Below are 27,163 nucleotides of genomic sequence, written 5' to 3'. Positions count from 1 at the left end.
CACTAAAGATAAGCCCCCGTTCCCCCAACACCAAAGTGTTTGCAAAAGCTACGGCCTTCCCAAAGCACAATAGATACCTTTTTGCACTTTTGTCTCCTTATATTGAAGCAATACTATTATCCTATGATTAACTCATTTGTCCAACTGAGGAACGTTATAGTCATTCAATATAGGGCACAATTTAAACAACATGATTGGACTTGAGAAGGCCAGTTGTCAGGAGCACTCTAGGGTGAAGAACTCTGTCAGATAGTTCACTATATGCTGATTTAGCGACACGACTGTATCTCCAAGGGGTGGAGGGTGCAGGGGAAAATTGTGGCTGTCCCCTTCACTGAATACAGAAATATCACCCCAGGGAGGTTAATCCTAGCTCAAGGTTAGAATTCTTCAGTGTACCTTCAAGCATTTTCTATGCAAACCAACCCCTTGATAACAAATTACCCAAACTACTACATTAAATATTTTATTTAATATATCATCCAACCACTTCTAAAACAGTCACCTCCATGACAGGACATGGAATAGTCAGCAGTGATTCTGGCACAGGAAATGGTCTCAAAAATCTTAAAGATCTGGTCAGGCCACCTACTAAGTTCAACATTCAAGATGATCAAACAGCCTCGCCCTGGTATTATTAACAGCAGATGGACTAAAGAGATGCTACACCCCTGGGATAGCATCTCTGTCCTCAAACAAAGCAGAAAGCAGAGATTGCTCCTCTTTGCTGTCTCCCAAAAACTTGGACAGGCCCACAGCAGGTTGTGGACAAATTCCCCAGAATCTGGTTTAGAAGCCACAGTACAAAGGAAGGCTAAGTATCTGACATCTGATCCCAATGGTTCACCTCTCTCAGGTGACTTCCCAGAGCCTTGCTCACAGCAAACATCTCAGTACCTCTTGGCAGTATTCAATGACACTTCAAATCTGCCATCTGACTCTGCAGTTAAGCAGGTCTCTTTCACATACCAGCCATCTGCGCCCATGCAGAATAGCTGCTTGCAATAGTCCTGGAGTCCTCAGGGCCTTTTACAGTTCTGTACCCAAGAAGGATGGAGAAGGCAGAAGCATTTGTCACCCATCCTGGCTGGCAGTTTGAAGTCCATCAGGAACTCAGTCCTAGAAGAAACATTTTCTACAAAGAGCAGCAGATGGCAATCAGGCAAGGATCAAGACTCAGACAGTCGCTTCTGAATTTCAGCCACAAGATTTTCCCGTTTAATGGCCACCTGAAATATAAGAGAACCCTCATTTGACAAACTAGAGAGTGATACTAGCTCCTCAGCCACTGCTTTCCCAGATTCCTTTTATTCTATATCTGCTTCCATGACTTCTGCAACCAGCAGGGAATAGTATGGGCTTCAAGATGACCTGGAGAATATAGCCCTCGAGACTAAATGGGGTCAAAATACCTATCTCTGTTTATCTTGTTGATTAGTCTCAAAATACCCATTCAGGTTTCATTTCCTTTTTATTCCTATCCAGCCAATATCATTGGCTACAATGGTTGCCTGGGATAGGTCTTCATTCATCTCCATCACTCTTCACCGTGGAGATATTTCCTCAGCCAGAAATATTATTTCTTAAAGAATCTAAAAAGGTCGAACACTTGGTCTTTTCTATTTCTGCCTGCTTCGCTTACCTCCTCCCTACTGGCCACTGAACGAAGCTTGATGACCCCTTCTTTCAGTTCTTGCTCACCAATAATGACTACCAGTGGAATGCCCATGTTCTCACAGTAGTGCAACTGAGTTAGTAGTTTAGGGTTGTTTTTATATAGCAGCTCTGCCTGAAAAGGATAAAAGTAGGAGTCTTAGAAGTGACCACACCACTCAGGCCCCAGGCAAGCATTTCCAAAGAAATAAGTAGCTAGCTCTCACACTCTAAGAAGACACTTTAATAAAGACTAGAAAGATCTTGAGTTCCACACTAGGCATAAAACAGAAATGGGCCTGGTGCCTGAATTCCACATATACCTAGATGGCTTGGATACTGGCTCCATCATACCTTGATCCCAGCATCCCAAAGCTCTGCAATTAGCTTCAATCGTTCTTGGAGAAAGTTCTTCTGTGGAGTAGCCACAAACACTTGCGTCTCTGTGGTCCGTATCTTTTCACCAAAAGTCTGATAAAAGAGAAGAAAGTAAAACTAAAAAGCTTCCTTTGCACTCCAAAAGACAGGACAAAAATAATTATCAGAAACAGTCCAACTGCACTTCCAGAAACATTAGAGTTCCTAGGCTTCCAGCCCCACTCTACCCTTACCTTCATCCTGTGCTCCATAATGGAGAAGATTCGCTCTACCCCAATGCTGAGCCCCACACATGGCACATTGTGGCCCTTAGGGTCAAACATGCCCACTAGTCCATCATAGCGCCCACCAGCAGCCACACTGCCCACATTCAGGGGCTCCTCCTCAGCCTGAGCTGGGGTCTGTAACAGCATTGCTTCATAGATCACTCCTGTATAGTAGTCCAGGCCCCGAGCCAGACTTAGGTCAAATGAGATCTGTGGGAACAAGGCTATCGTGAGTCCCAGACAAGACTCAGGACCCTGAGAATCTCAGAGCTCAGCAGGAGGTCCATTCCCAACTCAGTTACCTTCTCGGCAACTCCAAATAAAGTCAAGTATTCAAAGAGCAGCTTCAGGTCCCCCAGACCCTCGAGGGCCTGCTTGTTCTGAGATATTCTAGGATCCTGGAACATTTCCTCTACCAAGGACACTCCACCTGGGAAGACATGTGGGGAGAAATAAGGTCTGTGCTATTCATCTAGATGTGTTTCACCCAAATTTATCCCTAATGTGCTCCAGGTGGTCCTCTTCCTTTTCTTAAAAAAAAAAAAAAATAATAAGATCCTGATCTCATATGACCTGATTCTCCTCCTTGCCTCTAACTTTGCCATCTGAAGACATAGGTGGTTACGATAAGTAAAAGGGAAATTAAATTCAGGCCAGGCTCTGGAGCTTAACACATCTACAGAAAGGAGCTGCTTTAGAGTTAGAAGCTGTACACATACCACCTTTACTCTGGTTCTATAATATAGCTCTGAAACCCTGGTTCTTACCATGACATTGGACATAGTCCCCAATTCGATCAGCCACTTCAGGAGCCAGGCCTTTCTTTGCCACCATCTCATGTCTCACATCTTTCCAAGATATCTGCACAAACACCCAAACATTAGCCCAGCCCCAAGATCCTTCTTTCTATAAGTGGAAAAGAACATCTCACTTTCACTCAGCATGTGTCATGAGTACCTAATACTATACTCAACAAAATTAGAAACGGCTTAAAAAATTCAGTCACAATCCTCACTGCACAGTCAAACTCAGGTCTGGCTTTAGAATGGCTCCTTACCTTCCTCCCAGAAATAGCTCACTTCTAGCCAATATCTCCTTATTTTTCTCTAGAGTTATAAATTTGAGGGCAGAGCAGACACTCTGATAGGATCTACTGAAGTGTGTCTTCTTTGTTACCTTGTCTAGTTTGTCTATCGATGAGCAGATGGCATAGAACTTGCTTTCAGGAACACCACAGACAGCAAACATCCCATCCAAAACCCTCCGGTCATTGACCTGTGAACTTAATGGAAGTAACCTAAGTGCCTTGTCAATGCCCTTTCCCTCAAAACAATAGCAGTCCCTATTCTACTAACTCATAAAAAGGAAGGAAAGGAAATTTCACAGGATGACGATATAGATATATATGAAATGCAACAACTATACTAAGAAAGTCCTAGAACTGCAGGCTTAAAGGCTGGGGTCATCTATGTTTTGAGGCAGCATCAGGCCAAATCCCAACTTCTCCCCTCAGTTCTGAGCCCTGGCCTCACCTTAATGAGAAAGTCCCCTAGCTGCAACCCACTCAGGATTTCACAGATGATTTTCAAACATTCTGCATCAGGGATCATAGGATCAAACTGACCAGCAATGTCAAAATCCTACAGCAAAGAAAAAGACAGGAAAAAAATCTCCACTGAGTAGCTGGTTCCCAGGTTGTGACCCCCAGAACTATCAAACCATGGTGCCTCCTTCTGGTCACTTACACACTGGCAGAACTCTCTGTAGCGGCCTTGGACTATGGTTGGGCTCTCCCGCCGCCACACCTTTCCAACATGGTAGCGTTTCATCTTCTTCAGTTTATTCATGGCCAGATAACGAGCGAAAGGGACCTCACATAAATAGGTTAAGGAGGAAGGGACACTACATCCAAAACTTAGGACCAGTGTAAAGACATTTGAGAGGATTATGCCTTTATCAATTAGATCCCATCCACTAGGATGAGAACACCCATCTTCTCTGTCTTGTTTCCTACTATCTCCAAGGCCTAGCAGTACTTGGCACTCAATATATATAGAACAGTGTCAAATGAAGAAATCCCACCTAACAAAACTACAAGTTCAGCAGAAAGCAGGAAAAGCAGAGATAGAAATGACCCAAGAATTTCAAGACTAGGCCATTCCCTCCCATTTGGATCAATTCTCAACCATCTCAAAATAGTTAAGCTTCAAAACTTCAATTTGCTTACAACTTTTATGTCAATGTTTCTTAAACTGTAGGTCAAGGACCACTTGCATCTTAATTACCCAGCTGCCTGTTTGAAATGCGGACTGCTGAACCCCACGTCAGCTACAGAATTAGGAATATCTGGGGCTGGGAGCCAGGAATCTGTGTATCTGCAAGTTTCCCCAAGGGATTCTGATACACATTACAGTTAAATCACAGTGCTCCAGATCAGGTTCTGCTGGCAGGGTTGCCTTCTGGGAGAAACTAGAAGTAAAGACTCATGCCAAGAGACCTATATGGTCTCACAGTCATTCTTGTCCTTTTTGTCAGAGAAAGCTGTCTGGGTTTGGAAAGAGATAATTCAGGCTCCAGCACCCAGAAGGATACAGTAAGGTCATAGCGCAGGGACAACAGCTCTCCACCCTGATCCTTCAGATCATAGATGAGCCCAGAGTCCTCTCCGTATTTCTCAGTGAGCATTTCCTGCAGGGGTCACACAGAAAGCGCCACAGTTCAAAAGAGGACTCTAGAACATAGGCTAGAAGCCCCTCAGGAAATGAAGGCAGGTGAAATAATGGGGTTCCAGCTCTCTTTTCCTCTTACCTTTAGCTCAAATGCTGGGGTATCCAACCCTTTTGCTCCATGACGTTTAAAGCAGCTAACAACAGTATCAAGAATTTTCTCCCTCACCACCATCTGCTGGGGACTAAGATCTCTGGTCCCCTAGAAAGCAAAAGCAGCCATAGTGAAAACAAAGATAAAAACAAGTCAATGTAAGACAAAGAGTTAAACTACATCTATATTATAAGGTCTGGAGTTGAAAGTTCAGATAACTCTAAGCCCCAATACCTCAAGAATAGTGAAAATCATTCTTTCTTTTAAGTAGTCTAAAAAGACATTCAAAGAGGCTAAGAAGAGAAAGTCAGAGCAGAGGGCAGTCCTCCAAGGCACTCTAATGGGACAGCATGGGGCCAAGGGAATTACCTTTGGAGTCTTGATAATAATATTTGATTTCTCTTGATGTGGTTTCAGTTGGGATGTTAACACTGCCTCTGAAACCTGGCAGAAGAAGAAATATGAGATGTGGCTCCTCTCAAGACTGGCCAGACCTATGACATCTCTGGCCCTGTGGACCACCAACCTGCAAAGGGCTGTGGCCCTGAGCAACAGGAACCCTGAACACTATTTTATCTATCCCAGTCTCAGTCCCCCTCCAAATATCCATGTTGTATCTACAGTCTATATATGTAATACACATGAGGTCAGGTCTATACTACACAAGATCGTCTGGAAAAGTTTAAGAACCTGAGAACAATGAAGGCAAAGAACAACCCACCACTACTATCATCAACATTCTAGGGGCAGGGATTAGAGTGATCTTTTCCAGTTCTCAGCTCTTGTTCAAAGAGCAAAATCCATTTTTAATAAGGTATTAATGGCCATTAGGCTTGGACACAGGGAAAACGTAACTTGAAGAGAGAAGAGAACCAGCCCAAGGACAAAGAATATACCTGTAGAATGAAAAAGAATGGATTTGCTGATTGGAAAAATAAATAAACAGTTTGTAAAGATGCTATGACTGAAAATTAATAACAAAGCTATAAGCCCTGTTCGTGCACAAAGCATTTGCTAAAAAAAAAACAAAACAGGGTCCTTCACAAGGTAAAATAGAATTAGTGATGTTGTTTATTATCAGCAGACTGAATGCCCTTCCAGCCTTCCAGAAATATAAAAAATGTGGTAGTTATATACTTTGGCGGATTCTCTGCTCCAAAGGATGGCAGTTCAAGTCCACAAACCCTCCTCTGCCATTCCAAAATCCAAAAATCTCTGAAAAATGGTGCGGTTTTTTTTCTTTAGTCATTTTAAGGTAAATTCTAACGTGAACTCAGGTCTACTTATGATCGTTAATCATCTCAGTGGGAATATTTATATATTTTGCTTAAGAAATTTTAATGTCTTACTTCAACCGGTTCAAATGAGGGATTGTGGACCTATATTAAAATTCTTTCTTACTATATATCCATAGCTAAGTCATTTAACCTTGCAGTCTCCTTTTCCTCAACTGTATGATTTTAATAATAATCCCAACCGCTCAAGACTGCTTAAATGGATTAAATGACAAAGCATCTAAACCGCTTAGCTTAGTACATGGTGGGCGCTCAATAAAAACCGATTGTAATACTACTGGAGTACAGGCCGCAAGTCCATGCTTACAGACCAAGAGATCCTGCCCCGACAGACCGGGGCTATCTCTGGCTGGCTCACCTGGCTATGAGAATGGACCGCCCGGAGGTACACAGCACGGGGCGACTGCCGGAGCTGGCCAAGCAGCGTAGCCCAGGCCCTCCCGTGCAGGAGTCGGAGCTGGGGCATCGTTCAGCAAGAGGCCGGCTTTCCAGGACAGGAAGCAAAGGACCTAAGAATAAGGCACGTCGGACCCCAGAAAGGGTGCAGAGAGCTGTAAAGATGAAGCCCGAACACCAAAGAAGAGACGAGCGCTTCTGAACCTTCCAAATCCCGCAAGGTGTCTCGGGTCCTCCCCTGCTCCCTCTCAGTTTGGACACTTCCGGTAGGAGCCGGAAGTGGTTTTGCCCGGCGGAGGCTCTCTAGGCTTGCGGGCCAGCTACTCGACGGCCGGAAGTCATCCGAGCTGAGGCTGTGGCCACCACCACGGATCTAGACACCAGTCCTCACCAGTTAGCAGCCAGTATGGCAGAGCGTGCGGCGTTGGAGGAGCTAGTGCGACTTCAGGGAGAGCATGTACGGGGACTCAAACAGCAGAAGGCCAGCGCCGAGCAGGTGACCCAGTGGCAGGGGAGGGACCAAAGCGAGGCCCGGGAGGACGTCGAACTGGAGTGGTCTGCACCGTGTACAGGGACATGGAGGAGAAGGGACCCGGCTTATAGAGGAAGACGGGCTGGGTGGTGAGGTAGCCGGGGTAGAACCCAAAAGAAGCAAATCTAGGCCTGGGGAGAGAGATCTGCTCCAGAACCTTATGGAGGGATACTGAAGGAATGTCGTGGGAGGGAGGGGAGTAGCAGATGTGATAGCCCAGCACCTACTTTCCCTCCACAGATCGAGGAGGAGGTGGCAAAACTACTGAAACTGAAGGCACAGCTGGGCCCTGATGAAGGGAAACAGAAGTTTGTGCTCAAAACCCCCAAGGTAAATATTATTCCTTTAGGAAGCCTCTGAGAGGGTCCCTAATTCCACTCACAAGGATGCATATGCTTGCTTCCCTGAATCGGGTCATTGAGGATATGAAATGCTGCAGAGAAAACAACAGTTGCCAGGCTGGATTGGACTCTTCCTGAGTCATTCTGGGATGGCAAAGTGAAGGCAGAAACTAGGCCAGCTGGATACTTAGGGGAATCTGCCTGCTACTGCTATTCCTTCTTCCATTCTGTAAATATTTACTGAGTGCTTACTATGTGCCTAGCACTGTACAAATCAGTGAGTATGGCATGATGAACAATATATTCTGCCCTCTTGGAGCTTATATTCTACTGAAAGAAACAGACTTTTAATGCAAATAATTCCTTATGCAGAGATATAATTACAAATTGTGATAAGTAATATGAAGAAATAACAAGGATGATCTGAGAAAAATAAGGAAGTTTGAGAAAGCCTCACTGAAGAAGTGATGTACTAATCAACCTAACAGATGAGTGGGAGATAGCGAGGGGAAGAGTGTGAGGAAGATAGGTCCAAGTGTAGTATGGACACCTGAAGCAGAAAAGAACCTTGGTAGTTTCCAGGAAATAGAAAAAGACCTGTATGACTAGACCCAAATAGAAAAGAGGAGAGTGGAATGCAGTTGGAAATTCCTAGCTCACTCTCGAAGATTTCAGTTCAGATGCCACTTCCTGTAAGTTCAATATATGGAAATATCTACCCCTTCATCTAGGTTCCTTTGGCACTTACTGTATATCTCTATCATTAATTTATTGCTGACTTTTAGTTATTCACATGGTTTATGTATGCTGAGAGGTTGAGATCAGGTGTTTGGAATTAAATAGATATTCAGTGAATGTATGTGAAATTGAACTCAAAGGAGAGGGGAGATGATCTGTCTTCCTGGCATTGAGATTTCCCCTTTTTAAGGTTAATTCTTTGGACTCCTAAATTCATGGAGCTGTCCTTTCTACACAAATTTCAAAGGCTAAGGAAACAATGTAAAATCCCAAGGCAATGTGATTATCAATAGTTATTCAAACTATTAGGTGAAAATATTAGTGAGAAATTGATGATAGATTAGGCTGGCTTCACCTAAATCTAATGATCAATCTTGATGTCACTAAAGGTAGGACAACCAGACATTGTTCCTCCTGATGTGATGCAATAAGTATACAGCCCCATCTATGAATTATTCTTCCCAAGAAAATTTAACCTGAATCTAATCAAGTCTTCAGACCAACAAGTTTACTGGAAATATGAGAGATGGAGGAACATATTAAATGACACATTGAGTATATCGGTAACCAAATCTAGAATGAGAAAAATTCTTTAGGACAAATGACTCAATTTCCTCAACAAATAAATGACATTTTTTTTTAAAAAAAAGGGAACTTTTAAAAAAAAAAAGGAAACTATTGTAGATTAAATAGACATGAAACATATCAACCAAATACAGCACATGCACTTCATTTAGAATCTGATTCAAACAAGCCAACCATAAAAAGATATTGAGGCAATCGGGAAAAATTAGACATGGCTTGGGCATTAGATAATATTGAAGGGTTGGTGTTAGTTTTATTGATTATAATAAAGGTAGTGGGTTTTTGTTTTTTTTTTAATCTTTATGGTTTGAGAATCTTCTTAAATATTTATGGATGAAATGATAGGATTGATGTCTGGGATTTACTTTAAAGTACTATAGAAAAAAATGTTGGGGCTTATATCAAATAAGAATAGCAGATGATGATGGTAGTTGAAACAGGGTAATAGATACATGGTGGTCTTTTGTATTATGCTCTATAATGTATGTTTAAAATTTTCCATAATATAATGCTAAAAGAAAATGAGATTATACTGGAGAGTTATTTTCTCCTTTAATTTGTTGAAACACATTTCTTGACGTGAGTCATGTTAATAACAAAACAGTATCATGGAGACAGTACTCTTTCAAGGGCTCTTCATGGTCAAAATTATTTTCATAATGTTATTTCTTTTTTTTTTTACTTCATTTGCACTGCAGGTACAAAAACACTGGTGAGTAGAACTGCTAGTGTCTTAGCACAAATCAAAACAGTGGCACTAAACTGTACTAATAGCCATTGTGTTCTTTACTTTCAAGCACTCACAGTAAAAAAAAAAAAAATCAGTTTTACTTAATGTCCTTGATAAAACAGTAAAAATTAATTTTATTGAATCTCAACCCTTGAGTGCATTTTTATTAATGTCTGTGTGATGAAATGGGAAGTACATATAAAGCGCTTCTGCTGCATTCCAAAATAGGAAAAACGCTTTTGCCATTGTATGAGTTGTAAGCCGATCTTTTCACAGAACACCTTTTTTATTTGAAAGAAAAATTGAAAGACAAGATATTGTTTTAAAGGTTGGGGTATGTGGCAGACATTTTCACAAAAAGTGAATAAAGTGAGTCTTGTCCACAGACTGCCACAAACCTGCTGAGTGGCCTTAAGTAATGATTTAACTTCTCAACATCCTATAATTCATCTATAAAATGTATCTGCCCAGCCCATGTCATAAGGCTGTCAGAAACAAATTAGAGAATAAATAGAATTCATTAGGATTTTTTTTTTTAAGTTATGTTGGTAGAGAATATTACTTGTAAAATTTGGAGTTAAACTATTTAAGCCAGTCTGAGTTAGTTCTCTGCCTGTCATCAGGTAGGTGTTTTCTATTAGTGGGAAAATGTTACCCCAGAAAAAGAGATTTTAGGAAAAATTTTCAGAGAATAGAACTTTAAGATTTCTAGAAAATAGAACCATGCTAAAAAAGGAATGGGTGATAGCAAATGGGTGCGGTGATGAATAGGGGATAGTTGTACCTGTCTTATAACTCAGTGGCCTGTAGGAAAATCTAAGTTTGGGGTAAGATTTGCATTCGTCATCACGGAAGTCATGCTTCTTTATTTCTAGACCTTATTGTTCTTGTTCGTTTTTAAATCCCATCCCTGGTTCTTTGGCTGATTTTTACTCCAAGGGAACAAGAGACTACAGTCCCCGGCAGATGGCAGTTCGGGAGAAGGTGTTTGATGTAATCATCAGCTGCTTCAAGCGCCATGGTGCAGAAGTAATTGATACGCCTGTATTTGAACTAAAGGTGAGGGATAGGTGAGGAGAAAGTGCATGGTGGGAGAGAGGGCGTGTGAACAAGAGGGTAACAAGAGAGTGAAGGCCCAAAGGTCTCTCTCCTGTTGTGGACAATGATCAGAGTTTTCTCCAATGAGAAAGGGGATGGTACTGGCTTTCAGGAAGAAGCCTTGCCTTTTATTTACCTTGATTGTGTCCAGGGGCTTTCAAAAAAGAGCTTTCTTAGGAGTGAAAGTTGTTACAGGTTCTATCTATATTGAATTCCATGGTACCTGTACTTGAGATGTTTTCTAAAAACATGCAAACCAAACATACAAAGTATAAATATGCAACCAGTCACCTATTGATGGACTCCGTTGGTGGAGGAGGACGTGGGAAACAAGTTGCATCACTCCCTACTTAAACCCCAGTGATTTCTATTGCATGTATAATAAAATCCAAACTCTTACAAGCCTACATGATCTGGCTACTGCCTATTTCCCACCTCATCCCATACTATTCTTCGCCTTGCCCATTATGCTCCTCTGGTTTCTTTCCATTCCTGGAACATACTAAATACATTTCTATCTCAGGTCTTTTGTTCTTGCTCTTCCCTCTTCCTAAATTTTCTTTTCCCCTACCTCTTTGCATGACTTTAATTTCAGATTAGAGATTGCAGATTTTAATTTCAGATCTCAGCTGAAATGATATTTCTCAAGTAATCTTCTCCAACTTCCTTGTCTAAAGTAGCCCTTGTCTATCACATCGACCTGTTTTATATCCTTTAGAGCAGTTATTACTATATGAAATTATCTGTTAATGTTTCCTTGCATTAGTGTATTGCCTGTCTCTTTGCACTAGTATAGAAGATCCATCAGGATATGGACTGCTTTTGTCTTGTTCATTGATATATATTCAGAGCTTGGAACAATGTCTAGTACTGGCGAGTATTTATCTGCAGGCTAAATTCATAGAAATGGAATTGCTGGGTCAAAAGATTGTACTTTTTTTATATTTTTACCAACTGTATTAGTTTGCTAGGGCTGCCATACCAAAGTACCATAGACTGGCGGCTTAGTCGACAGAAATGTATTGTCTAAAGGCTAGAAGTGTGAGATAAGGTATCAGCAGGGTTGATGGTTCCTTCAGAGGGCTGTGAGGGAAGCATCTCTTCCAGGCCTCTCTTCATGACTTGTAGATATTTTTCCCTTGTATCTTCACATCATCTTCCTTCTATCTGTGTCCATATTTCCTCTTTTATAAGGACACTAGTTATAATGGATTAGGGCCTATCCTAATGACCACATTTTAACTTAATTACCTCTTTAAAGATCCTATCTCCAAATATAGTCACATTCTGAGGTTACTAGGGGATAGGACTTTGATATATGAATTTTGAGGGAGACACAATTCAGCCCATAACACAAATCAATGCATAAGCATTTCTGTTTCTACATACTGGGAATATTCAGGCTTTTTAAACTTTGCCAGCTAGTAGGTGAAATAAGTTATCACTTTGTTGAAGACCTCACAGGGCAAGGACTGCTTTTGACGTTGTTCAAATCTCTGGCGTCAGAAAAACATTTATGTTTTTTGATCTAATAATCTACTCCGAGGAGTTTATCCTCAGAAAAAAATATTGAAAAGAAGAAAACATGTGCCCAAATATATTTATTGAAATGTTATGGAACATTTTTAAAAATTGTAATAACCTAAACAGCTAACAGTGTAACCTAGGAAGGAAGGAATATTACACAGCTTTTAAAATGGTACTTCAGCTCTGTCACAAAATGGAAAGAGTGATAAGCAGAAAACAAAATTGGTGTTTCCTTTGATTATAGCTAAATCAAATACATAAATATTGGGATAGAAAACAGAGGAAATATAGACAAATTGAAATCGGTCACGTTAGAGTGATTGGTTTTTGTTTTCAAAACTTCCTTTTAAATTGTTGTATTTATCATTGTGACATTCTTTATGTTTTCTCCAGGAAACACTGACTGGAAAGTATGGGGAAGACTCTAAGCTTATCTATGACCTGAAGGATCAGGGTGGGGAGCTGCTGTCCCTTCGCTATGACCTCACCGTATCTTTCTGAATATGGATTCTTGACCCTTTGGAGGGCTGGCCCTCCCTGGGCTGGGGCCATTTCTAGCCTCAGGTTTGGGGACAGCTAGACACAGGTGGGATCAAATATGATGCCTTTGGCAATCAGGAGAATTATTTTCTAAACCATGAGGACGACTTTGGCTAAACAGAGCTTAGCCTTAGAAGTCTTCTGAAGTCTGAGAAAGACCTCAGCTTTATGTCTAGGCCCAGTTCCAACTCTACCAACAATTTCTCTGATTTCAAAATACCTCTCCGCTGCCCCATCCAGTGGACAGAGTTTTTAATTGACCAACAGCACATTTCCTTTATCTCCAAGCTATGTCAGAGACTCCTCCGCTTAGAGATCCCACATGGGGCACTTTTTCTGCTCCCTGGCCGATCTGCTCAGCCCCCTGCTGTGCATAGCACAGGGGAAACACGACCAAAGTGAAAGAAGCCTTACTCTTTTTTGAGCCTTCCACTGCTCCTTGTGTTAACAAAGTTGATTTTTTTCTGATGTTCAGAAATGCTGTTAATCTTACTGGTAGTGGTTTTACCCACCAGGGAGAGACTAGATCCCAGTTTCTGTTGATGATGATAATCAACTTCCAGACTGTGATAGGAGGGGCTTTCTCCTTAACTCTTTGTCATCAGGTTCCTTTTGCTCGGTATTTGGCAATGAATAAACTTACCAACATTAAACGCTACCACATAGCAAAAGTATATCGGCGGGATAACCCAGCCATGACTCGCGGCCGATATCGGGAATTCTACCAGTGTGTGAGTATGTGAGGCATAGTGGATAACTTGACGCACCCTCAAGCTAGTAGAATCTACTGAGTACTCATGGAGTCCTGAGCAAACTGGATGCCCCAGATAATGCTGACTTTTAGGTTTCTTAAGGATCTTCATGTAGATTTAACAAAGGCCCTGGGGGTGGGGGTGGGAGAGGAAGACAGGGATTATTCTCCCTGTTTTATATATGAGTAAACTAGAGACTCAGCAAGATTAGAGATCATAGGGATAAGAAAGGCAAAGTCAGGAGTAGAACTCTTGGTCCAGTGCTCTTCATATTAAATCACAGTGACAGGATCACAGCAAAGGATGAGGAATATTGGATTTGAGGTACCAAATCATCCAGACTGGTGGGCAGAGCTTCTGAATAGAGAAAAATGGCAAAGAACCAAGGCTGTCTAGTCACCCCCACAGTGGTTTGAGGAAATAAGGAAAAGTAAATGAGTAAGGTAATGAAGGAATAGCCCCATGGATGGGAAGGAAAGCAGGACTCATATAAGAGACCCCAAGAATGCTGAGGTTTTCCTCTGGACTGATGAGGAAGGTCTGTGCATGAGTGCAAACTGGCCTTCACAGAGAGCAGAGCTCCTAGGAGTGCCCCCGTTAAGAAAGTTAAACCCCTGAGACCCCTAACTATTCCTCTCCCTGCAGGATTTTGACATTGCTGGGCAATTCGACCCCATGATCCCTGACGCAGAATGCCTGAAGATCATGTGTGAGATCCTGAGTTCACTTCAGATAGGTGACTTCCTAGTCAAGGTCAGAGCTGAACAAGGCTGGGAGGGCAAAAGTTGGGTCTGGCTTCTCACAGGAGGTCTTTATACAAGGGATCAGTAGCCCAAGTGACCAAGGTTACTGAGGGTCGTGTAGAGATTCTCTCCTTGCTACACCTTTTGTCCCTGCAGGTAAATGATCGGCGCATCCTAGATGGGATGTTTGCTGTCTGTGGGGTTCCTGATAGCAAGTTCCGTACCATCTGCTCCTCAGTGGACAAGCTGGACAAGGTAACAACCCAAACACCTGCCCCTTTTTTCTCCAGATCCCACTCTGCCTTGAGAAATGGAAAACAAGATAAGGACAGAGAGGTGGCTACCTCCATGCCCACCGAGGGAAGGTTAACTCAAGGATGTAGGTTGAAGGGCAGCTTCTACTCTAAGATAAGGAGGGCCCACACTTGTCCTGTGGTAGGTAACGTGCCCAGAGGTCCCTGACTCAAATCTGTCTGCTCAGGTGCCCTGGGAGGAAGTAAAGAATGAGATGGTAGAAGAGAAGGGTCTCGCACCTGAAGTGGCTGACCGCATTGGGAACTACGTCCAGCAGCATGGTAACAAACCCTGCCTCTTCAGCAGCCATACCACTGACCTAAAGCCAAACTCTTCTCTCTGTGTATATGTGGGGGACAGGGAGGGAGAGAAAGAGAACGAATTACCCATATATATGTGCAGTCCAGGCTAAAAGGTAAAGCCCTTACCTTTTCCTTCCTGTCAGTCTCGCTCACAAGTCTGTCTCTCCAGGTGAAGTATCTCTGGTGGAGCAACTGCTCCAGGATCCTAAACTGTCCCAAAGCAAGCAGGCCTTGGAGGGCCTGGGAGACCTGAACCTTCTGTTTGAGTATCTAACCCTGTTTGGCATTGCTGACAAGGTGAGTCAGGTTGGGAATGGGAGTCTTAGCTGAGCTCTGGGGCTTCTGATGCTCATTCCTCATCTGGTACTGACCATGTTCTCATCCCCACAGATCTCCTTCGACCTGAGCCTTGCTCGAGGGCTGGACTACTATACTGGGGTGATCTATGAGGCAGTGCTGCTACAGACCCCAGCCCAGCCAGGGGAAGAGCCCCTGAGTGTGGGCAGTGTGGCCGCTGGAGGACGCTATGATGGGCTGGTGGGTATGTTTGACCCCAAAGGGCGCAAGGTGCCATGCGTGGGGCTCAGCATTGGAGTGGAGCGGATCTTTTCCATCGTGGAGCAAAGGTTGGAGGTAAGTGGATAAAAGACAGTCTGGGCAGGTGGTGACACCCAAGCTATCTTTGATCTCCAAGGGGGCAAATGGTGCTTTTTTGAGGAAGTAGCATCTTTGAAGAGAAATGGAGAAAAGATGATCGCTGACCTTCACAGACCCCCACCCCATTATAGGCCAGCTTTATGGATATTTGATTATTATTTTTTCACAAAATCCCTTGCTCTGGGTCCCTACTTTCCTCAGAGCTGTCAGGAGTCTAGGCTGGTATATCCAGCGACCCAGATCTTCCTCACAATACAGAATACTTAATATTCTACTACTCTTTGCCAGGCACTGTGCTTAGTACTTTTCATGCTTTTTCTAATAAAATTCTTTCAACGGCCCGCTGAGAGTAGCTACTTTTATTATTTAAATTTTTCAAATGAAGAATATAAAGAATTTACCTGAAGTCGAGTCTTTTAAGTGGCAGAGTCAGAATTTGAATCCAGGCAGCCTAACTCTGAAGTCTTGCTCTGATATTGTCTCTAAGTGGGAAGCATGCATCTGAAGCCCTGGGATCCCTCAGATGTCTGTCTTGACTCTCTAGCTCGTGGAGTAACACCAAGGAAGCCCCTCATAGCCTCAAGCACTCCTTTGCTTGTTCTTAACTGGCTGCTTGCATTTCATCCCCTGGGAATGCTCTGGCAGTAACCTTACTGCTGCTCCATCCTTTTCTCAACAGTGGAAACCACCCATGTTTCCCAGTTGAAGTCACTGTTCCAGTAGGCATCTTATATTGTAAAACTATGAAAATAGTTTTCCAGAAAAACACAAGGGGCAGCAGCAGCAGTCTCCTTTCCCCCTATGCACACATATCCTGGGTTGTGCCCTATGGCTGAAGGGTAAAAGGCACAGTCTCTTGACTGCCCAGATGGTTAAGTGGGAACTAGAATTGCCAGGGGTGATTGGATTGCCTGATGGGCTCACAGTATCACTTCTGTGTGAATGTTCTTATGGGCCCTTAAGGTACTAGATGGAGATGAGCGAGAAGTTACTGTACATAAGCTACCTTTGCCTTTAGCGTAGGTTATTTATTCTGTCAGGTCACATGTACAAGCCAGTTAGTTCAGTTCTTATATCTTGTAAAAGCTACCTTATGCCCAGTTGCTAGATGAAAAGACTGGACCCCTGCCCTGGTAGAGCTCACAAAGTTGGGCCTGGACTCAGAAGCCTGACAAGGGCCTGCTCTGTGTGCTCCTTAAAGTTGTTGTAAAGGGTAGCCCAGCTCTTTGACTCTTACCTACACCTTCCCTAGGCCTTGGAGGAGAAGGTACGGACCACAGAGACACAGGTGCTTGTGGCATCTGCACAGAAGAAGCTGCTGGAGGAGAGACTGAAGCTCGTCGCAGAGCTGTGGGATGCTGGAATCAAGGTATAAGAAGCAAGCCCCAGGGTGGCAGTAAACCTGGGAGTGCTGGCTATAGACTAAATAAAAACTCACTCATAGTGACCCTGCTATTCTGTGATTTCTTGGGGTGGAGCTAAGAGCAAGGTGACAGGTTGGGCACCCTGGAAGTTGTCCCGAAGGACAGCAGAAGCCAGCCTTCATTTTCTGCCTGGGTCCCCTGCAGGCAGAGCTGCTCTACAAAAAGAATCCGAAATTACTGAACCAGTTGCAATACTGTGAAGAGGCAGGCATCCCACTGGTGGCTATCATTGGTGAGCAGGAGCTCAAGGATGGGGTCATCAAGCTCCGTTCAGTGGCCAGCAGGGAAGAGGTAAGTAGACAGGCAGGAAGAATAAGATAGGGAATGTATGCCATTTTGATAGGCCAATGCCCATTCAAGACCTGAGCAAAAGCCTGGCATTCATATTCGCACCCACTTATAAAGGACTTAAGGGCTTAACCTGTTACTACGGTCATGGTAGGGTAAGCTCTCCACCCCCACATACACCCTGTGTCTCTGGCTTCCCCTAACAAGCTCTGTCTACTCTGAGGTGTTTGATTGAGTTCCTGCTCCTAGCTATTTCCAGCCTGATGCCTAGAGGAAAGAGGGCCCTCAGGGAACAATGGGGTAAAAGACACTCAGACCACTTTCTCCCTCATCCTGGCCAGGTGGACGTCCGAAGAGAAGACCTCGTGGAGGAAATTAAAAGGAGGACAAGCCAGTCCCTTTGCATCTGCTGAACTGAGCAAACTATCAGAGGACAGTGGGACTGGCACTATTTAAGGCTCAGACAAAACTCTGCATATGTACATCAACAGCTTTGCACACTTCTGTTCCAGCAGGAAGACCTGAAGAGTGGTCAGAACAGAGACATTATTATTATTTTATTGGTAATCACAGACAAAGATGGCCAGGTACTAGGCCATTTTCTATCAGAGGCCCTAGGGGCTTGGTCCAGTCTGGCTCGTGGGCAACAAGGACCCAGCCTGAGATGGCCTCCTTTGCAGGACCCTACACCAGGTGGAGAGACTGCCCCCGCAACCAGTCGCCAAAGGTCCAATAAAATGCCTCAACCACTGGAGCCTGCCTGTGTTGCTATTGCTTAGCCCTGCCTTCTATCAGAGCCTGACCACTTTAGCGGTGGAAGATGGGAGAAAGACTTACAGTAGGCCCCATGGACTCTGCCCAGGGTGAAGGGTGCCGCCAAGTTTCTGGCCTCCAGCGCTTATCTTTGCCGGTTTGCCAGCTGTTTCTTAGGAGCTGGGGCTGCCCACAAACTGACCCGCCGGGGTTTCTAGATTTCACCTGAGGGTCAGAGGGTCCCGCGGCGCACGTGCGGCGGATACTCCCACCCCCTTGGGGGGCGGGGTCGTGTTCAAAGCCAATGAGAGCTTGGTGGGGTGGAGGGGTAGGGAAGCTTCCAGAGGCCGATAGGGAGGAGGTTATATAGAGGGCACCGGCGGACCAACGGGAGAGCCATGCAGACCAAGCGGGAGTGTGAGGTAGGTGGTTGGCAACGAGGGGGTGGACGAGCCCCACCTGCGCAGGGAATGGGGGCGCTTGGGGCCGCAGCACGACAGGCGAGGTGGGGGCGGCGATCCGCCATTCCATTCTGCCCTTTCCCCCTCAGCTGTGGTGTGAGAGGGTGAATCCAGAGAACAAGGCGGCGCTGGAAGCGTGGGTCAGGGAGACAGGCATCCGCCTGGTGCAAGTGAACGGGCAGAGGAAGTATGGCGGACCACCCCCAGGTACGCTAGTCCGAGCCCTACGCCTGTCCGGTTACGCCAGCCTCGACGGCCCCGAGAAACCCCTTTGGGGGCGGTGCCTATCCCGAGGCTCCACAGCCAAACTCTTAACTACCCATTACCCCCTCCCCCAGCAAACGTGGAAACGTCTTGTTTTTGGCTTTCCACCCACCCTCTTCGAGGAACAGAGCCAGCCTTAAGGTGCACTTACAATGTGCCAGCCTCGTTTATGCCAATAACCCGGGGTACGGGCGTTGTACCCATTTCACAGACTAGTACTCACATGGTCCCTCCCGCGCCGGGACCCTGGGCTCCGAACCTGGTCGGTCCCGTTGGATGACGGTGCCCATCCCCACCCCCTTCCCCCAGGCTGGGTGGGCAGCCCGCCGCCGCCCGGGTCGGAGGTATTTATCGGGCGGCTGCCCCAGGATGTGTACGAGCACCAGCTGATCCCACTGTTCCAGCGTGTGGGCCGCCTTTACGAGTTCCGCCTGATGATGACCTTCAGCGGCCTGAATCGTGGCTTCGCCTACGCCCGCTACAGCTCGCGACGCGGCGCCCAGGCCGCCATCGCCACACTGCACAACCACCTGCTGCGGCCCTCCTGCCCGCTGCTCGTATGCCGCAGCACCGAGAAGTGCGAGCTGAGCGTGGACGGGCTGCCGCCGGCTCTGAGTCGCCGCGCGCTACTGCTCGCACTGCAGCCTCTCGGTCCCGGCCTGCAGGAGGCGCTGCTGCTGCCCAGCCCCGGGCCCGCGCTCGCGCAGATCGCGCTGCTCAAGTTCAGCTCGCATCGTGCTGCCGCCATGGCCAAAAAGGCCCTGATGGAAGGTAGGGGTGAAGGCTGCGGGAGTAAGCTGGTCGGGGCATACGTGTTCGGCCAGGCACTTTACCTGAACAGTCAGCACGGCCGGCCGGTAAAGTCTCAAGATCTTAGGGTCACGAATGCCTGAATTTGTGACCTTATACTATTTGACCTCAGATTTTAAAATTTCCAGTGGTACTACCATGTACCTAAATTTAACGCTTCTCAGGCATTATCTCCTGACTGAATCCTCAACATTCCAATGAAAATAACACAGAGCTCCCTCTTTAGAGATGAGATTGTTTTAAGAGAAGGGGACTTGCCCAAGGCAGTCCAACTGAGAATGTGAGAATTATAGGAGGCATTTAGCACATTCGTTGATTCATAGCAAGTATTCACAGTAAAGGTTAGCTATTATATGGTTATGAGGTAGACAAAGCCTGCATCAACCAGTACTCCTGCAAGAGAATTTAGAAGGTAGCAGTTATTACACTCCCATTACAAATACAAGGAAGCCTTAAGTTTTTTCATTTGCTAGAGCGCACCACCAGGAAATGGGGAGGCTAGAAATTAAAACAGGCCTGTGCCACTCCTAAGGGCACTTGGGCCCAGGGCTAAAACTTGTCCTGTGTCTGCCTTTTTCCTGCAGGGCAGTCACGCCTCTGTGGAGAGCAGGTAACCGTGGAGTGGCTCAAGCCGGACCTGAAGCAGCGACTCCGCCAGTTTGTGGGTCCCTCCCTGAGGTGCCCACAGCCAGAGGGCAGACGATTGACCCTGGCCAGGGACAAGTTAGAGTCCCAAGGGGCTCGGGCTGCCCTGCAGCTACTGTGCCAACAGATGAAGCTGGGTAGCCCAGTGTTCCTTACCAAGTGCTTAGGCACAGGTCCTGCTGGCTGGCACCACTTCTGGTACCAAGTGGTGATCCCTGGGCATCCAGTGCCCTTCAGTGGCCTCATCTGGGTTGTGCTGTCTTCTGATGGGCAGGATGGGCATGAGGTGGCCAAGGATGCTGTGTCTGCACGGCTGCTGGAGGCACTGAGTGAGTCTGGGGCCAGCCTCCTGTGGTCTGCTGGGGCTGAGGCAGGTACCATGGTTAAGCAGTGACCCTATCCTCTCCACAGGCAGCCTGACTAAGTAGGCAGAGCCTATGCAGTCCCCATCCCAGCAAGCCTGAGCAGCCACCATCTGATCCCAAAAGAGGGAGGAGCATGGGCCCTACCCTAAGCCTGACACAGCTTCCCAGTTGGGGCAGGGCCCCAGCACACCAGGGGGCAGCTCAGGTTTGACTAAGTTGTGGTGAAGGACCTTGCCCTCCTCCCAGCCCAGGGTCTCACATGACCCCTTGGTCTTCTTGGCTGTTGTCTGGTGTGCGTGCGCACGCACGCACGCGCACACACACACACACTCCTCCCACAGCTTAGCATGAATCTACACTTATTTTTCTTAATTTGTTTTTGTTGGTTTTTATTTGGGGGCCGGCTGAGCCAAAGGGTCAGAAATCTGCCTTTTGTCCCCACCACTTGGCATTCTGATTTTGGTATATGTGTATTGTTCATTTTTTCTATGCTGGTTGTATTTATATTAAACCCCTGGTTAGTGTATACCTGTGTCCGTGCTGTCTTGCCCCAGCTGGGGGCTTCCACGAGTAGAGTGAGCAGCTCTACTTCCCCACATTGGTGCCCTGAGTCCTGAGCCTCTGTCTCCCAATCTCCTTGCACTGCACAATAGGGTACGATAAATTCGTAGCCTCTCCGGGAATCCAGCCCAGGAAGCATAACTCTTGCCCAGAGGACCTGCCTTGAGATTTAGCTCATTCCCTCAGTCACTGTCATCTTCACTCTCCTCTTCCTCCTTCTCTTCTCCCTCCTCCTTCAGTCCTGCAAAGAAGTCATCAGTGCTCCAGGCCTTGCTGCTCAGCGCCCGCAGCGGTCTTCCTTTTTTTTTGCGCCGACGGTAGTCATCTACCACCACAGACCGCAGCTGGGCCATGTCCCAAAACTTGAGGCGTTGGTCATGGCCACTGCTAGCCAGGAAGCGGCCACAGTGGGAGAGGGCCAGCTCCTCCACAGGCTCTCCAGCATGCTGTCCCACGCTGCCCACCACTCGGTTCGGCAGGATATTCACAGCCCTGAGCAGAGAAGAGTGTTGAGTATTGGCTGGTTTAGGCTGCCTTTCCTATGACCTGAGGGTCTGGCTTCTCTCACCTGATGACTCCATCAGTGGAGCCAGTGCATAGCAGACTGTCAGTGACTGGAACCATGCAGTCGATGGACTCGGCTCTCAGTGCGAAGCGGTCACTTGTGGCCCCAAAGCCATTCCAGTTGAAGAGGTAGATGGTACCCTCACTGGAGCCACAAACCACCTTCTTCCCACACTGCAGGGAAATAGACCAAATCATGTTTGTAGAACCACATTAGACCAAATCCCTAGCACACATACATCCCACCATACCCAGCTGTACTTTCATGATCGTGACAGAGGTCAGATCTCCAGACTGAGGTTCTGAAAGCAGCTCAAACCGGCGTCGCTTAATATTGAAGACACCAAGACAGCCATCCCCACTGCAAAAAGAGCAGCACAGCACACTTGGCCAGAGGCTCCCATTGAGGGAGATATACAACAGGAAAGGGAGGGGCGGTGGCTTTGAGGCAGTACCTGGCTGTCAGCAGCAGCTTCTTGACTGAGTCCAGAGCCATGTCAGCAATGTACTCCTCATGCTGCCGCATATCCATTAAGGGGCCTTCCTTCCGCTGGTCCCAGAGCCGGATGCCACCTGTGTCATCCCCAGTGGCCAGAACATTCTCATCCACCAGCAGCAGACTGTTGATGGGGGCACTAGAGAAACAGATGCAGCAGTTCTTGGAGCATCTATGTCCCAGTAGGGAGCTATAAGTCCTTATCCTTCACTTCAATGCACAATTGGCTTCCCTTACCCATGAGCCTTGGAAATGCGTCTTTCTAGTCGGCCTTGCTCCACATCTAGAACATGAATGGCTTTGTCCTTGGACACAGTAATAAGTTCTGAGGAAAAAGGTGCCCAGATCATAGTGCAGTTTACTGCGCCCTTCCCACCACCACACTGCTGGCTGCCCTCCATACTCACTCTGCCCATCTTCAGAGAAGACCACAGCACGGCAGGATTTGAGGTGGTGACCTGAGGACCAGAGCTCCTTGGTTTCCCCCTCTTGGCAGGAATAGGAAAAGCTGGGGAGAGGTGGAGGAAAGTGAATGACCCCAGATCCCGCCTGGGATGCATAGAGTATAAAGACCAACTAGTCACCCTTCCACCTACCTAGGAGTTCCCGCCTGTACACCTCTGAGCCTGAGAAGCTTACCATCACATTTTTCCATTTTCAGTGAGCTTCAAATGTTAGGTCTTTTTCTCATTTGAAACACATTAAAAGTACATTAGCTTGGGACTTCTGTGTAACATCTGTCCACCCCTCTTCATCATCATTGAAAGCCCCAGCCTGGGGAAAGATTAGGTCTGGACCACTGTGGAGGCCCAGAAATATCTGTTAATGACAGAAGAACAACCCTAGAAGTTGGAAATGTAAAGATTAGTAAGACAAGATTCTTGCACTCCATGTCTGCAGGACCTAGAGAAAGCTACAATTAATTATGGCACATTGACCACATGCTGAAAAGGAGGTAGGATCAAAATGGAGGTGAAGCAGAGAGGCAACATGTAAGCTTGGCTTTGAGGCAAGCACCTGTTCAGAGTATCCCCAGTGCCCTTGTCAGAAGAGATCCCTAAAAAAGACTAAATGAATTAGTGCTTAATTGCCAGTGTGTTCCAAGTGGTCAGAACTGGGTCTACGTATTGTTTCTTCTATCCCAGTGCCTAGCATGAAAAAGCCGCCTAATAAACATTCACATTTTTTAGTGGATGAGACAAGCGTTCAAAAAATTACACAAACCGACATAAGATTACAAACCATTATGAAGTTCACGAGAGAAAGGAATCTGTTGCCCAAGTATTACCTAATAGGTAATCAGTCTGAGGCATGGAGGAATAGTGAAGAGATGCTGAGAACTCAGGGAGAGTAGGTACAAGTGAGGGGAAAGGAGTTTTCCAGGCTGAAGGAATAACATGCAAAGGAGCTGAGGCTTCAAGATAACATTATAAAGGTAAGGATAAATGAGCACAGAAAACACGAGAAAGTGACCAAGGGCCAGCCTGAGGGTCAAGGCCCTGAATGCCAGATTAGGGAGTTTGGACTTAATCCTAAAAGCAAAAGTAAACCAAGATTTTAGTCAAGGAAGCGAAATGGTTGGATTTGTGTTTTCAAAAGATCAATTAAAGTAGGCAAAAAGCAAAAGCAGGGACTCCGCTGGGCCTCTTGCAGGCTCAGTATAATAATCTGGTGGTAAATAGTGCCCTGAAAGCCTTCTTGTCCTGCTGCTTGCTTACTATATCTGGGCTCTGTCAAGACATTACAGTCACTTTAATCTTTAAGTTCTTTCAAGAGATTTGTGTGGTAACTTATGTAAAGCCGAATGTTCATGAACGAATCGGACCAGATGATTCTTGCAAAATTTGTCTCCCGGCAACTCTCCTCTCTCCTCCCAGCTTCATCTCTGGAGAGTTTCCAGACCCAGCAGTCCCCGCACCCACGACGCCCCCAGCCCTGCCGTGCACTTACACGAACACGTCCCCGTCCACGTCCCCCGCCGCCAATAGGTCGCGGGCCGGATGGAACGCCAGCCCACTGGCCGGAGCTTCCAAAACGATGTCTTCCGGGGTGTCACGGATCCGGGCCGCGACTTCGGTGGAGTCGGGGTCGCCTTCGTCGCTCCTATCCCCCGCGAGCCTCTCTTCACACGTGCGGTCCATGCACGGAAAGATTGCGAGCCGCGCAGCAGCCTAGCGGAGAGGCCAGGAACCAATCACCCGGCAAAAGTCGTGGCTCATTCACCGCTTCCTCATTGAAGGGGCGGGCCCGGAAGTGGCGCCGGGGCGTTCCTAACCCGGAAAAGGCGGCCGCCTGCAGCTAATGTAGGTGGAGCTGACCCTAGTGGCCTGGCCCCCCTGGTGGGTTATTTCCACGTGTTGCTACCGCGGTGTTTGGCCAATTAGACTGCACGATTATCAATCCCCTTTATTTACTTCAGGGTAAAGTTGAGAACTGCGTTTAAGTCCTTTCCCTTCATCTTGGCTCATGCTGAGAGTTTGGTACAACATCCTTGAAAATCTAAGAAACATCCACACCTATAGAGAATTTTTGAGTTTAGTTGAGCCAAACATGACACATGTTGGGGAAGAAGATCTCAAATGTTCCGGAGAGTAACAGTTTTGCAGCTTTTATGCATTTGAAATTAAGTAGGGAATATAAGGAAGATTACATGAAGGTGGAAGGTGAGGTTTGGATTATAGGATAGTTAACAAGATTATAGGCTCTCTTAAGGGTGGTTATTTCAAAGGTGTGTTAACCTAGATGCGCAAACAATGGACATGGCTTCTTTAAGGCAAAGATAAGCCTTTTACTAAAATGTTATATGACTGGGGCCTACCTATCATGACCTGCCCAGTTAGGAATTGATGATTAGATCATCCTGAGGTTACTTTCCACAGAACTAGTAAGAACTTAATGCACTTGGAGTTGGGAGAGGACACCACATGTTCATGGCTTGGTGAAACCCAGGACTATGACAAGCGTCAGCCAGGTTGGCCAGGAAGCAGCAAAAGCCCACGCCACGAGAATTTCACATGAGGGGTGGTGGACAGCAGGCAGCCCACGCACACACACACTTAAGCTGCTGCCGTCCATGCTCAACACCTTCATGGCTGAAGGAACAGCATGTGGACCGTTCCTATAATGAGGCTGCAGACCTTCAGTGGGCCAGATCAGCAAGGCTCAGTGCTGACAAGCAGTTGCTGATGAGGAATATGGGCACAACAGTTGATGTTTTAGACATTCCAGTTAAAAAAGGTTCCATAAAGATAGGAGCACTGTGTAGTGGGGCCGATGAGGAGCAGGAGTGCCTGTGGCTGAAGAGAACTCACATGGCTGTGGTCTTAAGCCTTCTACGACATCTTACCTACTGATGCCCAAACCCTTTAATGAGAGGTGAAATAAGTGAGGTTAGGGACCTCAGAGAGGCTCTTTTTCCTCTGTGTGACTGGAAAAGTTGCTGTATGGTGCTGGGAGTCCTTGTCACTATATGGCCAACCGGAGGGTCTTGGTCATCTTCACAATTGATGGTACTTGCAGAAACTGATTTTAAACCGCAGTCAACCCCTAGGTCTTGATCTTAGTGAACCTCTGGGTATCACCATCCGAGCCAGGTCTCTGTGACCTTTTTCTTAACTGGGACCACTGCCTCTAACCATGAAACCTAGGTATCATTTACAGGGCCCAATTTCAGCCTCGTAGGTGCCATTCCCAAAGCTGGCTTCCTCAGGAAGCCCTTGACCTATCAAGGTGAAAGTGACCAAAGGCAATGGCTAAGGTGGCCTTCTAGCTTTCCTTGGATCTGGTGAGGCCACACATCTTAGGCTCAGAATAGGCAGTGCCAGCCAGGGATCCAGCCAGAAAGAAGTGGTGACCTTTACTGATGAGTACCAGACCAAAGTACTGGAAATGAACAAAGAGGAGGAAAGGAGCAGGGATGGAGTGATTCGAAGGCTAAGGAGCCCGCCTTGGGCCATAGTAAAACTTTTCAGGGTGTTGAAGGACACACCAAAACCTTCTGGCCTAGGACAGGGATTCCCCCAAGGCACTTCCCCAAGGTTATCCCTTCAGCCAGGGAGGGAAGCAGCGATATGAGCTTGGAATTACTAAAGCTCCCAGGAGAGCATAAATTCATAAAAAGTTTTTGTCCTTACAAGTGATTCTCATCAGGTGCTATCACCTAGCACCCAGTCATGCACAACTTTGGGATCAGGCTAGCAGACCACTGGGCTGACCCTAATTTCCAGAGAATCTCTGCCCTAAAAGTGGCCTCCAAGTGGACCTGGATTTGAGACCAATCGTTTTTACGTTCCTCTAACCATCTCTTGCCCATCAGTAAAGGTCACTCCCTTCTTCACTAGGCACCCTGGCTACTCAACATCTTTACTGTCTATGAATCTAGAACCACAGCTCAGGAAAGAACTGAGCTGGCACTCTACATGGACTTTATACAATCAGTAGAATTAATAGCCCTCATGGGGCATCAAGGACCCTGGAGGGAATATGCTCGACACAGAGAAGACAGCAGAGTTAATCAATTTTAATGGAACCAAATATTATACAGTATTATTTTATATACAGTCATTAAAAAAAAAACAACTTTCAACCTTTTTGGGAATTGTAGAAAGCAAGCAGTGGGAAGCACATCCTGTGGAGATCTTTCTTGGCTTCATGTTGGAAATGGAAATTAATATTTTGGTCTTTTCACTTCAACCCTGCAATAGAAGGAGAAATGAGTCAGCATAAATTTAATATACACTAAGCAATTCCCACCAGTCCCTCAGAGGAAGAATAATGCTGCTCACCCATCAGCTTCCATCTTCTTCCTCTTCTCAATGATCTGCAAAAAGAACAGTTAGAGTCAATAGTTATGCTGCCAGTCTAAGCTCACCTGAGGCCCAAGTCT

The 27,163-nt window shown here is 46.1% G+C and overlaps 5 protein-coding genes and 1 long non-coding RNA gene across 6 annotated transcripts in view; 2 read left to right on the top strand and 4 right to left on the bottom strand.

The window, feature by feature from the left end:
* Positions 1-453: 453 nt before the first annotated feature.
* On the bottom strand, positions 454-6,946 carry LOC105306982 (probable histidine--tRNA ligase, mitochondrial). The gene is made up of 13 exons (XM_011382315.2): positions 6,771-6,946; positions 5,487-5,561; positions 5,106-5,225; positions 4,890-4,985; positions 4,043-4,168; positions 3,830-3,937; positions 3,474-3,572; positions 3,065-3,158; positions 2,600-2,727; positions 2,265-2,507; positions 2,008-2,124; positions 1,643-1,789; positions 454-1,229 (listed from the first exon to the last, which is right to left on the bottom strand). Exons 1-13 carry the CDS (start codon positions 6,876-6,878, stop codon positions 1,170-1,172), a joined length of 1,521 nt encoding a protein of 506 aa, XP_011380617.1. The 5' UTR covers positions 6,879-6,946; the 3' UTR covers positions 454-1,169.
* HARS (histidyl-tRNA synthetase) lies at positions 6,804-18,113 on the top strand. Its single transcript, XM_011382316.1, has 13 exons — positions 6,804-7,304; positions 7,581-7,670; positions 10,674-10,793; positions 12,753-12,848; positions 13,505-13,630; positions 14,297-14,404; positions 14,551-14,649; positions 14,876-14,969; positions 15,160-15,287; positions 15,381-15,623; positions 16,900-17,016; positions 17,216-17,362; positions 17,701-18,113. Exons 1-13 carry the CDS (start codon positions 7,215-7,217, stop codon positions 17,770-17,772), a joined length of 1,530 nt encoding a protein of 509 aa, XP_011380618.1. The 5' UTR covers positions 6,804-7,214; the 3' UTR covers positions 17,773-18,113.
* Positions 18,114-18,254: 141 nt separating this feature from the next.
* Positions 18,255-21,183, top strand: DND1 (DND microRNA-mediated repression inhibitor 1). The gene is made up of 4 exons (XM_011382312.2): positions 18,255-18,534; positions 18,663-18,780; positions 19,147-19,608; positions 20,232-21,183. The coding sequence occupies exons 1-4, from the start codon at positions 18,511-18,513 to the stop codon at positions 20,684-20,686; spliced, it is 1,059 nt and encodes a 352-aa protein (XP_011380614.1). The 5' UTR covers positions 18,255-18,510; the 3' UTR covers positions 20,687-21,183.
* LOC111732557 lies at positions 19,863-20,576 on the bottom strand. The gene is made up of 2 exons (XR_002777605.1): positions 20,449-20,576; positions 19,863-20,040 (listed from the first exon to the last, which is right to left on the bottom strand). It is a non-coding gene; the product is annotated as an uncharacterized LOC111732557 (long non-coding RNA).
* WDR55 (WD repeat domain 55) lies at positions 21,030-24,452 on the bottom strand. The gene is made up of 7 exons (XM_011382313.2): positions 24,229-24,452; positions 22,686-22,786; positions 22,516-22,603; positions 22,238-22,417; positions 22,044-22,143; positions 21,787-21,956; positions 21,030-21,710 (listed from the first exon to the last, which is right to left on the bottom strand). The coding sequence occupies exons 1-7, from the start codon at positions 24,417-24,419 to the stop codon at positions 21,401-21,403; spliced, it is 1,140 nt and encodes a 379-aa protein (XP_011380615.1). The 5' UTR covers positions 24,420-24,452; the 3' UTR covers positions 21,030-21,400.
* A 2,325-nt stretch (positions 24,453-26,777) lies between these two features.
* IK (IK cytokine) overlaps positions 26,778-27,163 on the bottom strand; it is a 10,136-nt gene continuing 9,750 nt past the window's right edge. The window contains exons 14-15 of the mRNA XM_023524514.1: positions 27,063-27,097; positions 26,778-26,972 (exon numbers count right to left, since the gene is read on the bottom strand). Of these exons, the coding sequence (XP_023380282.1) occupies positions 26,945-26,972; positions 27,063-27,097 (63 nt within the window). The 3' untranslated portion in view covers positions 26,778-26,944. The remainder of the gene's footprint in view (positions 26,973-27,062; positions 27,098-27,163) is intronic.

This window comes from Pteropus vampyrus, unplaced genomic scaffold, assembly GCF_000151845.1.
Source record: "Pteropus vampyrus isolate Shadow unplaced genomic scaffold, Pvam_2.0 Scaffold470, whole genome shotgun sequence".
NCBI lineage: Eukaryota > Metazoa > Chordata > Mammalia > Chiroptera > Pteropodidae > Pteropus > Pteropus vampyrus.
This window is presented reverse-complemented; position numbering and strand designations above follow the sequence as displayed.